The sequence below is a fragment of the Myotis nattereri genome, assembly GCF_964212035.1.
Source record: "Myotis nattereri genome assembly, chromosome: 12".
NCBI lineage: Eukaryota > Metazoa > Chordata > Mammalia > Chiroptera > Vespertilionidae > Myotis > Myotis nattereri.
Window position 1 is genome coordinate 78,049,695 of NC_138087.1, and position 13,851 is coordinate 78,063,545.

At 58.6% G+C, this 13,851-nt stretch overlaps 1 protein-coding gene across 1 annotated transcript; it reads left to right on the top strand.

Annotated features, from left to right (window-relative positions):
* The first annotated feature begins 3,681 nt into the window (after nucleotides 1–3,681).
* DOLPP1 (dolichyldiphosphatase 1) lies at nucleotides 3,682–12,275 on the top strand. The gene is made up of 8 exons (XM_081103999.1): nucleotides 3,682–3,772; nucleotides 7,549–7,649; nucleotides 7,912–7,996; nucleotides 8,090–8,189; nucleotides 8,380–8,478; nucleotides 8,963–9,091; nucleotides 9,583–9,672; nucleotides 10,885–12,275. The coding sequence occupies exons 1-8, from the start codon at nucleotides 3,697–3,699 to the stop codon at nucleotides 10,919–10,921; spliced, it is 717 nt and encodes a 238-aa protein (XP_080960125.1). The 5' UTR covers nucleotides 3,682–3,696; the 3' UTR covers nucleotides 10,922–12,275.
* Nucleotides 12,276–13,851: the final 1,576 nt, after the last annotated feature.

The following is a 13,851-nucleotide window of genomic DNA, read 5'->3' on the forward strand; positions in this document are numbered from 1 at the left end:
CAGCAGTTTGGCTCATGGGATGTAGGATGGTTCAGAACCTGGGACTGCCCATCAGGCAGACCTGGGTTCAAATCCTGCCTCTGTCATGTTCGAGCCAGGTGACCTGGCAAGTGGTGGGACACTCTGAGCCTTGCTGTCCACAGCTATAAAGTGGGATCATTAAGAGCTGCCTTGCAGGCTGTTGGGAGGATAACACAAGTGACGAAGGCTGGAACACTTCCAGGATGCTCAGCAATACCAGGGGCATCACTAACCCAACTCAGCTCAGGGAGGAGGCAGATGACTTGCAACCTCCCATGGGTCTCCCTGTAGCCCTCACACCTGCAACAGCCCTTTGTCCACACGCTGGGTCTGACCTGTCATCTCTGCCATTTCCTGGGACCCTATAGTGGCTCCTGGGCACATCTCCACCAGAAATGCATCCATAAGTGCAGCAAAGGTATGCACAAGGATGTTCCTAGCAATGCTGTTTGCAACACAATAAAGAGAAAAAATTTTTAGAGAGTCAAATGGAAAATAAACAGCGGTATGTTCGCACTATGGAATACCATACGGCAATGAGAGTGAACAAATGCCAACGAGAGGCCACAGCATGGATAAATCTCATAAACACAATGCTAGTGAGAGAAACCACACACAGAAAGTACATATGGGTGGGGCAGAAGTAGTTTGTCTGGCAAATAATCTCTATAAAAGTCTAAGCGACTGGCCAACCGGCTGGTAGCTATGATGCACAATGACCACCAGGGGGCAGATGCTCAATGCAGGAGCGGAAACCACAAGCATGGAAATATGGAACAGACTGATGAATCTCAGAGAGAAGCGGGGAGGGTGGGAAGAGATTAACCAAAGATCTTACATGCATACTAGAGGCCTGGTGCATGGATTTGTGCACTGGTGGGGTTCCTTGTCCCGGCCTGTGGGGATTGGGCCAAAACCGGCAGTCCGACATCCCGCGAGTGGTCCCGGATTGCGAGAGGGCTCAGGCCAGGCGAGGGACCCCATGGATTCGTGTCCTGGGCCTCTAGTACAATAAATAATAATACAAGTGTAAACCTACTTTTGCCCCACCCTGTACTGTAGGATGCTGTTTATAGAAAGTACAAACTCAGACCAACCTAATGTATAGTGTTAGATGTAGGGATGGTGGTCACCCTGGGGCAAATAGCTGGGTGTCAGGGGCTTCTGGGGCCCTGGTTCTTGATCTAGGGGCTGCTTATATACAGGTGTGTTTTGTTTGTGAAATTTCATCACATTCCATTTCAGGAATTTTCCTGTATGAATGTTATATTTTAATTTTTTAAAAAAACCACAACCAGCCCAGCCGGTGTGGCTCAGTGGCTGTCAGCTTATGAATCAGGAGGTCACAGTTCGATTCCTGATCAGGGCACATGCCCAGGTTGTGGGCTCGATCCCCAGTGTGGGGTGTGCAGGAGGCAGCCCATCAATGATTCTCTCTCATTATTGATGTTTCTCTCTCTCTCCCTCTCCCCCTCTCCCTTCCTCTCTGAAATCAATAAAAATATTTTTTAAAAAAGCACAACCAAGCCAAACAACACTCGCATCCTTCCCAGCTCCCGTCTGTCCTCACCACTAATAGTGGCCCTCAAAATTTTGGGGGCCCAGCCCCTCTGAACCCCCCTTCTCCGCAGCACCTCCCCCGTCACGCTCTCTTGCCCATTTCATCCAGCCACACTCCTGCCTCAGGATGCTTGCTTATGCTGGTCCCTCTGCCAGGAAGACCCCACACTGGGTAACTCTCTTTCCATAGTTCTTCTTGGAATGCTCCCCCTGAGGCAAGAGGGCTATGAAATCAGACCCGGATTTCAGGGGCTCTGCCTCTCCAGGCCTATTTGCTCACCAGGGAAATGGCCACTGGCCAAGGAGGGGCAATGCAGCCAGACCCGGGAGGGCTGCCCTGTCTCAGGGGACTATTCTGGGAAACTCACACCTCCTGCTTCTCAGAAACTAATAATGGCAGTGCCGGAGGTAGCTGAGGGTAGGTGACAGGGAAACGGGGCCAGCTGACCCAGACAAGCCCAGGCTGGGCCTGGTGGGGAGCTGAGCACAGTTGAGGGGGGCCAGGGGAGCCTGCGTCAGCATCGTCCCCCAGCCCTCTCAGCTGAGCCACAGTCCTGGCTTCAGCTGTCCTGCAGTCTTGCAGAGCTAGCCATGCCTGGTTTATTTTCACTTCTCACAAGCATTTGTGTCATTTATCAGGCTGTTGTTCTAGGTCTGGCCTGGGCCATCTTCATGACACCTTGGGCTTCTGCAGGCATGGCTGAAATCCCTTGTATTAGAACCCCAGGCACATAAGAATGCAGACTGTAACCCAGGCCCTAGTGGGACCCAGGAATCTGCATTTTCCATAAACCGATCCTGGTGCCCATGAAGTCGGAGAACCATTGCTTACTGGGAGAGACAGACAGGGAACCGATTCCAGTCCGGTGTGGTCAGTGCCGAGGCAGGAGAGGAGCTCAGGGGAGGCCGCTCACCAGGCCACAGAAACCCCCAAGTGAGAACTGACAGTTGAGCGAGACTTGGCAAAGCGAAGGGGGCGAGAAGGGCGATGCCTTCCAGGTGGCACAACAGCATGTGTGAAGGCCAGGAGACAAGGGTGGGTCAGGTAGCCAGAGGGTGGGGGAGGGAGAGGGAAGGGTGGGTGGAAGCTGTGGCTGTTTATGCAGGGCCTTGTGGCTACTGAGAGGAATGCTCTGGGGAAACTGGGGTGTAGATGGAAATCGGCTTCTGGTTTATTTTATTTATTTTTTTAAAAATATATATTTTATTGATTTTTCACAGAGAGGAAGGGAGAGTGATAGAAAGTTAGAAACATCGATGAGAGAGAAACATCCAGCTGCCTCCTGCACACTCCCACTGGGGATGTGCCCGCAACCCAGGTACATGCCCTTGACCGGAATCGAACCTGGGACCTTTCAGTCCGCAGGCCGACGCTCTATCCACTGAGCCAAACCGATTTCGGCACAGCTTCTGGTTTAAATGCTCTCAAGATTCCGGCATCAATGTGACTGAAGCAATAAATCTTTGTTAACTGAATGAAAGAAGGAAGGAGCCTTTCTTAACTTCAATTAAGCTTCCACTCCTAGTATCACTCAAGAGTTAAGTGCCCTCTGGGTCTTGGGTTTCAGTTTACTCATAACTAAAAGGCGGTGGACGCAGACCCTACGGTGACAAGGAGACCCCGGCCCCCCCGCTTCCGGCACGTGTTCTGACCGACGCTCAAGCCCCTTCGGCTCCGGGCGGGCTCGGGTTACCTGGGGAGCCTTCACTCGGCGCAGGTCCTGGCCAAACCAAAGCTCCCACCAAAGTTCAACACGCCTCCCAAACTACAGCCTGATTGGTCCGTCCTGCCCACACTGGGGAGCCGGCTTCACCTTCTGATTGGCTATTCTGCTCTCTGTTCTGTGCTGGAACCCGCCTCTTCCCTGATTGGCCAGAAACCTACCTGCGCTCGCCCCGGATTGGCCGCTGGCTTGGTCGGCTCAAAAGCTCCTAGGGGCCCCGCTCTCTGATTCGCCGCTGGGACCAGCCCTACGGCCTGCACGCTGAATGGCTGCGCCGCTACCTGTATCGGCTTCCGATTGGATGCGAGGCGCCTCCCTGGCGTGATAGGTCAGGACCGCCGCCCCCCTGGCACCCCATTGGCTGCTCGGCGAAGCCCGGTCTCCGGGTAAGATGGCAGCGGACGGACAGTGCTCGCTCCCTGCTTCATGGCGGCCGGTCACCCTCACCCACGTCGAATATCCTGCAGGTAAAAGGCGGCCCCGGCTCTAAGGACGCCTTCCCGGGGCCGGCCCCTCCGCCCCGGGCGCTGCGGCTCGCGCGAGCCCGCAGAGGGGGCGCCGGGATATCGGGGTGGGAACTGTCAAATAGTGAGCCATGGAGGGGCTCGGCCGGCGCGCGCCGCGCACGCGCGGTGGTGCGGCGATGAGCTGGGCGAAATTGTGAGGCTCGCTCGTGCGCTCTGCGGCTGCGCGGCGGGGGTGCTCCCTCGGGTTCCGGGGCGCGGGTGGGCTGTAATGGGGAGGGGGGCTGTGTGAGGCGGCGAAGGGTCACTGGCCTGGACCTGGGCCCTTCTTCCCCGGAGCCAGGGAGGCCGGACTCGCTCCCCGGCGTGCAGGGAGCGCCTGCTTCCTTGTGCATTTGGGTCGCCTGCGAGAGCAAGAGCTCCCGGTCGCTGGGAGGGTGCCGCCGAGGCCAGGCAGCTGCCCGTTGTTGGAGTGCCTCTGGTGTGCCACGCCCTGGGCAGGGCACCGCTGCAAACAGAGGATCTTGACTTCTGGAGCTTCCCATCAGACACAGCGCTAGCAGCACAGGGTTTTGCAGCCGGGAGGTCCTTTAGCTAAAGTTCTGGAGGCTCTGGTGGCCTGGGGCAGAGCTTGGGCCTTGGGGTCAGAGGTGTCTGGGCTCCAGCTCAGGCCTGGGCCCTGTGCACGTGGCTTCACCTGTCGGTGCCCCAGGTGCTTCATCTCTAAAGTGGGGCTAATCACAGCGCCTCCCTTCTAGTGGCCTGAGAATCCAGCAACAGGGGGCGTGAGAAATGCTGAGCACGGTGCCTGGCGCACAGGCAGTGTTCAGTAAAGAACCGCAGTTCGGGTCAGCCCCCCTTCCCAGGACCCGCTCAAGCCCCCCCCCCCCCCCCATGGTTGGGTGTCAGGTGAGCCCCGAATCGAGCCCTGGTTGTCCTAGGAAGGACCTGCTCAAATGTCGCTCTTCTGGGTGGAGATGTGAGAACTTGGCCCCTGCCTAGGGCCCGAGGGCTGGCTGCCAGAGAACTTTGACCCTGGGTGTTCTGGGTTATACTGGGGGTAGGGTGGCCCTGCCGGGTGCTGGGCCCTACCAGCCTGCCTGCCCTTCCACTCCTCCAGTCACTCAGCCAGTACCCACTGAGCGCCTCCTGAGTGCTAGGCCCAGGTCTAGCTCTGGGTTTAGAATGGTGAACAGGAGGATAAGTCCCTGCAGTCCTGGGCTATGAAAAAACCATTTTACAGGAGGGAAACCGTAGCCTGGGGCAGGGAAGGGACTTGGCCAAGGCCTCAGCACCGTCCTCGCTTCTCCGAGTGCTCACATGCTAACAAGCCAGGAGAAGGAAGCTGGCCGTTGTGAGCAGCATGATGCAGGCTGTGATGAGGTACCCTGTGCAGGACTGTGGGTGCCCAAGGAGGGAGCTGGCTGAGCCTGGGGGAACCCACAAGGTCTAGCCCCTGCTCACTCTTCTGTGGCCCCCTGTACTTCATACCCCTCATCACTGACCCTTGCTTCCTTTATCCATTCTCCATTCATTTGCCGTTATTTTTGAGCCTAGTTACGTGCCAGGTGCGGTTCTGGGCTTGGGGCATTGAGTGTTGTGTAAAGAGACCCCGTCCGTGCTCTTATGGGACCTGCAGAGGGAGAGACAGACACAGCCTGATACCTACACTAACAAGCAAATCATGAACGATGCACGGTCACCTAGTCATGTCCCCCCCACCCCCCCAGGCTGAGAGCTCTGCAGGGGCAGGAACGGGTCTTTGCCACTGTGGTGGGTGCTCAGGTTAGGTTGCGTGAACCCAGGCAGCGTCCCGGGTGGGGGAAACCGCACAGGCCCAGAAGTAGGACAGAGCACGGTGTGTTCAGGGAACTGGAGTGCGGTCCCTGGAACTGGAGCAGAGGGTGGGAGGGGAGCAGGGCTAGGACGGCCCAATGAGCTGGGCTGAGGTGGGACTTATCCCAAAGGCAGAGGGAGCCGTGGAGGGGCTTGGAGCAGAGTGGCGAGGGCAGAGCATCTGCAGGAAGGTCCCAGGTTGGTGCTGGTGTGAGATAGTCATGGAGCTGGCCAGAAGTTTGGGGACACCAGCTACTCCCTGTCCTCACGGCCAGGTGCTCTGGGCATCAGCTGGGCAGCTGGGAGACCCAGAGTCTCAGGGCCACTGTGTGGGTGAAGTGACAGGGGTCCAGGAAGGGGAAGGGCTCACCCGCGTCACCCAGCTGGCCCGTGGCAGCACTAGCCCTTGAGCCAGCCCTGCCTTGGGTAGGTGTGGGTGAGGCCAGGTGTGTGCCCATTTCTTCAGCCTGAGTCTGGGCTCCGCCCTGTGTGGGCACCTTCCCTGTGTGAGGCCAGGCTGGTGGTATGGGCCATTTCCCACGCTGGGTTCTCCCAGCTGGTGGGAGAGCAGAGCCCCCAGCGTGGACGTGTCCTGGGTGCCAGGGGCCGAGCTGGGTGTCACACAGGCCCGTCTCATTCAAGCTCACAGTCACAGACGACCGAGCGGAGGTCAGGGAGGTGGAGTCTTTGCCTGAGGTCACGCAGCAAGTGCTGGCTCGGGAACTGAACCATGCCCTCTGACCCACCATGCCCTCTGACCCCAGAGTGGCCACGTAGCTGTCCTGGTTTTTTTTTTGTTTTTTTTTTTAAATTTATTTCAGAGTGGAAGGGAGAGGGAGAGAGAGAGATAAACGTCAGTGATGAGAGAGAATCATTGATCGGCTGCCTCCTGCAATGTCCCCTACTGGGGATAGAGCCCGCCACCCGGGCATGTGCCTTTGACCAGAATTGAACCTGGGACCCTTCAGTCCGCAGGCCATCGCTCTATCCACTGAGCCAAATCGGTCAGAGCTTAGCTGTCCTGTCTTTTTTTTTTTTTTTTTTTTAATATATATATTTTTGTTGATTTTGGAGAGGAAGAGAGAGGGAAAGAGAGATAGAAACATCAATGATGGGAGAGAATCATTGATCGGCTGCCTCCTGCACACCCCCTACTGGTGATGGAGCCCACATCCTGGGCATGTGCCCTAGACCGGAATTGAACCTGGGACCCTTCAGTCCGCAGGCCGATGCTCCATCCACTGAGCCAAACCGGCCAGGGCTAGCTGTCCTGTCTTGAATGGTGAGGGTAGTCTTTGAACTTGACATCAGCCCTGTTCTTGAGCAAGGGGGGAAGTGGCTCTCATCTCCTGGCTGTGGTGTCCTCATCTCTCAGAGGGGCTGGCAGTCCTGACACCGCCTCTCCCCCAGCCTGTTAGGATGGTAAAAAGCAGGTAGTGAATAGGTAGCCAATTTCTTGCCAGTAGAGGCCGTGAGAAACTGTTACTGCAACTGGCTTCCGCACTGGGCAACACAGCCTTCTCCCTACCCTTGGCCTTGGTCCTTGTGGGGGCCTGCAGCTCAAACCCAAGTCTGTGTGTGGCCAGAGAATACCAGGTTCCCTGGAGCCCAGGGCGTGGCTGTGGCAGCCCCAGCACAACACTGTGTTCCACGGGCACCCAGGTGCCTGCTGGCTGCCCCCTGGTACAGAGCCCCGTCTCGGGGGTCAGACGAAGCCGGGTTCAGGTTCCTGTCTCGGCAGGGTGGTGGGCGTGGTGTTGGGACTGGGCCAGAGACTCGGATGTTAGTCCTGCTCCCACTCGTTCTGACTAAGGTGTCTGCAGCTGCCTGGCCCTGCACTGTGGCTCTCATCGGCACCTCCTTTCTGGCTCACGTGCTGATTACCTTGCGCGGGGCTGGCCCCTCTCTGAGGCTCATGCTCTGTCCTCATCCCGTTTTCCCAGGTGATCTCTCTGGCCACCTCCTTGCCTACCTGAGCCTCGGCCCTGTATTTGTCATTGTCGGTTTCGTGACCCTCATCATATTCAAGCGGGAGCTGCACACGGTGAGTGAGCCTGTCCCCCCCACCCCAGGCCCTCCCGCTGCTCCCCGCTGCCCCCCCTCCATGGAAGGGGTCGCGCCATCTCACCCCAGGGGCTGCGCCTCCCTGCCGTGCCACCACCTTTCTTGAGGTGTGTGGAGCCTCCGGGCTGCTTCCAGGTGGTTCACCAGTTGGGCTGGGAAATTCAGTCAGGGGCCGTGGTCTCTGGGGCTGGGCGGTGGCCAGCAGGCCCGGACGCCCGGCTGACCACACATCTTCCCGACAGATCTCGTTCCTCGGGGGCCTGGCACTGAACGAGGGGGTCAACTGGCTGATGAAACACGTCATCAAGGAGCCGCGGCCCTGTGGAGGTCAGGCCCGGGCTGCAGGAATCGGGGGTCCACTAGGTTGGGCATTACTGGGGGGCTGCAGCCTCCCATCATGCCCTGTTCTCTCTCCCCCAGATCCCCACGCGACAGTGGGCACCAAGTACGGGATGCCCTCCAGCCATTCCCAGTTTATGTGGTTTTTCTCCGTCTATTCCTTCCTTTTCCTATATTTAAGGTGAGCTTCTTTCCGGTTGGAGTGGCCCTGGACTGGCCCAGGCCAGCCTTTGCCAGGGACTCACTTCCGGGGGTGGGAGGAGCTGCAGCCAGGGCAGAGGCGCCCGGGAGCCTGTGGAGGGGCAGGAGCTGTTCGGGAGGCTGGGCTCCCGGCTGTGGGCTGAGGCCACCTGACAGGCCTGTCTTCCCAGAATGCACCAAACGAACAACGCCAGGTTCCTGGACCTGCTGTGGAGGCACCTGCTGTCCCTGGGCCTGCTCACCGCGGCCTTCCTGGTCTCCTACAGCCGGTACGGGGGGCGAGCCCACCACTCCCTGCCTCTGGGTCTTGCTGGGTTCTTGGTCCCTGTGGACCTCACTGTAGGCCAGAGCCTCAGAGCCTGTAGGGTCGGGCGGGAAAAGGGTCCCAGCCTCTTACTTTGTAGGGTCAGGGCTCCACTGCCCCTTGCGGCCCCATCCTGCTGTCCCCTCCCAGCTGAGCCCAGGGTCCTGGGGACACCTCCGCACGTCAGCTCCTGCTCCAGCGCCTGGAGGAGCCCCGTGCAGACAAACTCCGAGTTCAAGGCTGGGGAGAAGGGCGGCGAGTCTCATCTCCCCTCTTGGAGTCGGGAGAGGCGCTGTTGGGGCCTGAGGCTGTGTTCACAGGAGCTCATGCCTATCTGTGCGTGTCTCCCTGTGCGCACACAGGTCCCCGGAAGCTGGCGCTTGGGCGTGGGGGACCGTGCAGGCCTGTTGCTGGCTGGCTCTCATGAACTTCCCTTGTCCTTGGCGCAGGGTCTACCTGCTGTATCACACCTGGAGCCAGGTGGTATATGGGGGCGTCGCTGGAAGCCTCATGGCCATCGCTTGGTTCATCTTCACCCAGGAGGTCCTCACTCCTCTCTTCCCCAGGATAGCGTCCTGGTAACTGCTTCCTCCCTGCTGCTGCCCCGCCTTCCCCGGCCCCAGGGCCCCGGCCCCCTCTGTGGAAGGGCCGTCAGGGGAGGACCTAGGGTTTCCTACCCCAGCCTCGGTCTCCTTGGGAGAGCCCTAGTGTCCAGGTCTCTGGTGGGCATGAGGCTGCAGGCCCCGTTTGCCTGGCTTCTCTGTTGCCCAGGCGTTTCCTCACGCCCAGAAGCTAAGGTGGCTTCTCTGTCCTCGCCTCGGCTCTCAGGGACTCGGAAAGCAGCCTGAGTCCCGCGAGCTGTGTGCACGGTGGGGGCGGCCCTGCCTCAGTGTCACAGGTGGCACTTGTAGTTCTCACAGTTGCCTGGGGGGCACAATTCGGGCAAGGACTCTCTGAGCGGTGGCGGGGGAAGGTGCATGGCTGGCTCCAGGCACTGATGGGGGACTCTGGCTTGATGACAAGCTCGTGCCCTGACATGACCTGGGGTTCTGGGTGTCTGTCTCCGCAGGCCTATCTCTGAGTTCTTTCTAATTCGAGACACGAGCCTCATTCCCAACGTCCTCTGGTTTGAGTACACAGTCACCCGGGCAGAAGCCAGGTGAGTTAAGGGTTCGGCTCTCACTGGGTCCTGGCTCAGTGCGGCTGCCACTGCTCCTGTTCCTAGAGGCCCCCGGACACCCAGGCACCTGGCTAAGCACTGCTTTTCACTGCCTCGTGGCATCCTCCTTGGGACCGCATTTTACAGATGAGAAAACAGGCTCAGAGATGAGAGCGGGAGTCACTATGGAGGACTTAGAGATTGTGGGTGGGGACGCTGGGCTGTCGGGCCCAGAGCCATGCTTTTAACTCCTGTGTCCCAGGACCAGAGAGCTGGGCAGCCGGGATTCTCAGGGTGCTTCTTCCAGACATGCGCCCCATAAATGGGTAAACAGGTGCAGTTGCACAGCAAGTTGGTGCAGAGCTGTGCTTTGGAGTCTACTGACTGGAGTCTCCCTCCGTGGGCCGGTGCCAGCCGGGGTTCAGAGGGAAGCTGAGGCGAGGTCAGACTCCAGAGCGAGCCTCTGGGGTTTCCCCAAGGCGGTGGTGAGAGGAGTCACAGGGCAGGCCAGGCACCTGAGCAGCCTGGAAATGTGTCTAGTGCATCATGGTCCAAATTATCCTAAGGACCTTAAAGGGAAAGCCCTGGACCCAGGAGGAAAGGGGATCTGAGGTGGGTAGGGCAGGCAGTCCCATTATTGGAGGGGCCCGGCTGGCCCAGGCTCTCCCCCTGACGCTCAGAATGGTCCTATCCCAGGGGCCCTGCCCGGCCTGGGCCCGCCCCCGTCACCTGGCTCCACTGGCCACCACCTGCCTTCATTTACCAACATTTCTGTATAAGCATGCTCTGTGCCAGGCCGTGTGCTGGGGGTAGGCAGAGTGAGACAGCCACAGCAGTCAGGGGAGCCGGGAAGAATAAGGCGCCTCCTGTGTGATGCGTGCCCTGGGCCTGAGCTCGGGACAAACCCGACGTGGGGGCCGGTGGTTGGGCCTGCTGCTCAGGGGAGACAGACCTGAGTGTGGAGGGAGTGCGTGCCTGCCCAGGTCGGGGGGTGGGCGGAGAGTGCTCTCAGAAGAGGGAAGAGCATGTGCAGAGCTGCCAGGCGGGAGGAAGTTTGGTGAGTCAGGGACTGGGGCTACTGGGAGGGGCACTCACCCATTTTGATGGGACTGTGGGTAGGGAGGGCACCGCTAAGGGGGCCACTGAATGCCAGGGGTCCCCTCTTCTGACTCCCAGGCATCCTCACTGCAGACTCCCACCCCTGTTTTGCAGGAACAGACAACGCAAGCTGGGGACGAAACTGCAGTGACTGGTGAGGGCGGCTGCGTCCACCTCCATCTGGCCTGCACGCTGCCATGCGGGATGGACAGAATGCAGAGGGATGAAGCGGAGACCTCGACAGACCCGTCGCCAAGTGGAGCCTTTTGTTTTCTTACTTTCATTTTAATGAACAAGGTGGCCCGAAGGGCCAGGCCAGCCCCTCGGCCAGGATCCTGGAGCACCTGCTGACGGGGGCCCGCACAGCCAGCTCCGCGCTGCCCTGCCGCCAGCCCTGGCCTGGTGGGAAGCGCTGGTGTGGGCGCTGGGGTGTGGGTAGAGGAGGAGGCCTGGCACCTGTGCTCGCAGGGCAGGAGATCCAGGGGCGTGAAAATACACACTATTTATTTTTGGTTTTGTTAACGGCAGGCAGGATGTTGGAGATGGGGCCGGAAGAGCCCGCTCTGCGGTGGCTGCCCCGAGTACAGGGGGCCCAGGCCCTTTGCCCTGAACGGTGGCCTGGGGGCCCAGCAGAGGGCGCACCCTGTGCCCTCCCTGCCACCATTGCCATTCCAGAACCTCATGCAGTGTTTCCGAGTCTGGGGGGCCAGGCCTAGAGAGAGCGCTCGTCTGGCGGCTGCTATCGTGTCCTACCCCGCACTGACCCTTACACCACAAGGGCTTTCTCCGGTCCCCTGTCCCCCAGACAGTGGTCCCTTCCTGACAAAAGAGCCTGCACATGTGGGTGAGCAAACCCAAGCTGTTTACAGCTCTTTTTGGTCCTGCCAGCGGGAGCGGTTAGTCTTCATCTCCACGAGAACAAAGTGCAGAGGAACCGGAGCGGGGTGAGAGGCGGGTCCGTGGGTGCCTGACATCCGCGCCCTCCCTCCCCTTCGCTCTGAACATTCCTTACCCTTCCCGACCCCTCTGAGAGGCTGGGAACTGCCCGGGCACCCTGGAGCCTCTTTTGGGGTGTGGCACAGAGCCCCACTGTCCAGCTCAGAGGACGGCTCCTCCTCAAGGGACTTGATCCCTCCGTCTCTATGAAGTGGAGTTGTGGAGTGGACATGCTTCCAGACTCTTGGAAGTTTCTAGAACTGAACCAGGCTGCTCGGGACCTGGGTTCGGACCCCCTCCCTTTCTTTGTGGAGGTTCGTAATTGCTGCTGAAGCACAGCGTTCGGTGCTTTCCTTTCTCAGTTGTTGGAGACCGTGTCCCGAAGCCATTCCAGGGCCAGGGCCAGGGCCTGTTTCTAGGGAAGGTTGGTCAGTCCCCACGTTCCCCCCCCCCCCCTTCCTTCTTACTTTTTACATTTTGCCTGAGACAAGCCAAGTGTGAGGTGGTTTGATTTAAGAAAAATCAATGAAATTGTTTACTATTGTTTTAAAATAAAATCCTGAACTCTGGCAGCTTGAGCACATGTTGACTTGAGCTCCTGAGAGGAGGCTGGAGACGTGACCCCAAGGAACAAGGACCATAAAAACATAAAACCATAAGCATCTGAGACATCTAGCCCTCCAGCCCCAGTGCCGCCGTGTGAATGGCTCTGCGACATTGCCCACTGAGGAGCCCTCACTGCCATGGAGCGCTGGAAGTGCCCCCTTTCCGGTCCTGGTCGCCTCCCTGCGTGGTCCTGGCTGGCTTTGGACCTGCTCCCAGCCTCGTTCCTCCATGACAGCCCTGGGGGGCTGGGGACAGGGTGTACGCCTCTCCAGGTAACACCTCCGCGCTGTGTTTAATCCAGTATTTCTTGCGTGTGCATGGCTGAAGGTTTTGCTTTGGAAGAAATGCCTGCAAACAGCTGGGTTTTTAGAGGCTTGTGGGAGTGAGGTGATAGAAGTCGATCCCAAGGGCTGGCCAACATGGGAATCTAATCCTTCCCTGATTCGCTGAGATGCAGAATGGCCACACGCTAGAGTAGGGGGATCAGAAAGAATTCTGTCCCCACATGAGCTCGAAGGCTGTGGGCCAGGGCCCCGTGGTCCACAGAACCTTGACGTTGAGTAAACGTGACCTTACCCGAGATAGAAGGCAGGAGCAAACCAACCTCTGGAGGAAGGAGCCTCCATCCTAGACTTCAGTCATTCGTGTGAGTAGTTTTTAAGTTGCAGTGAAGAGAATGTAGGTAAAGACGGCCAAGAGGACACGACACCGTGTGGAGAACCAGCGGAAAACGGGTCACGGAAACAAGCCTGCCGGTGCCTCGTGCTGGAAGATCAGCCACAGACTAAATGTGGGTTTTTTTTTAATATATTTTATTGATTTTTTTACAGAGAGGAAGGGAGAGGGATAGAGAGTCAGAAATATCGATGAGAGAGAAACATCAACCAGCTGCCTCCTCACACCCCCACTGGGGACGTGCCTGCAACCCAGGTACACGCCCTTGACCGGAATCGAACCTGGGACCCTTCAGTCCGCAGGCCGACGCTCTATCCACTGAGCCAAACCGGCCACGGCTAAATGTTGTGTTTTAAAGACACAAAAGACAAACTTGAAAATGTCTGCGGGGCTGAGAAACTCTAAGGTGAACCCTGCAAGACTTGTAAGTGGATCAAAATGGAAAAATCCAATCGCTGAAAAGCAAGCCGAGCTCAACAGGGAGGTTTCCGTTGAAAAGTAAACTGCAGGACAGGGCAGGGCCAGAGTGGAGAGGAAAGGGCTGGCAGCCCTGAGTGGCCCCGAGTCCCAGCTGCACTCTGCTTTCACCTCGACGGACACCCCCAACTTCTTTTCCTGTTGGTCACAACATCTCGCACGCTCCAGCTCCTAAGGGTCTGGAATGTCCACTCTCCACCTCCGCAACCCCTCTGGGTCCCGTCCCCGCTCTCCCTGCATGGAGGCTGCAAAGCTCCCCCACGGTCAGGCGCCCTCCAACCCCTGGGCATCGTCCCACATGCCGTCCTCCGGGTCTCGGACAAAGCACCAGCCGTCAACGTGGCCCCCTGTCTAGCCCTCACCGCCTTCGCAGGCTTCACTACAGGC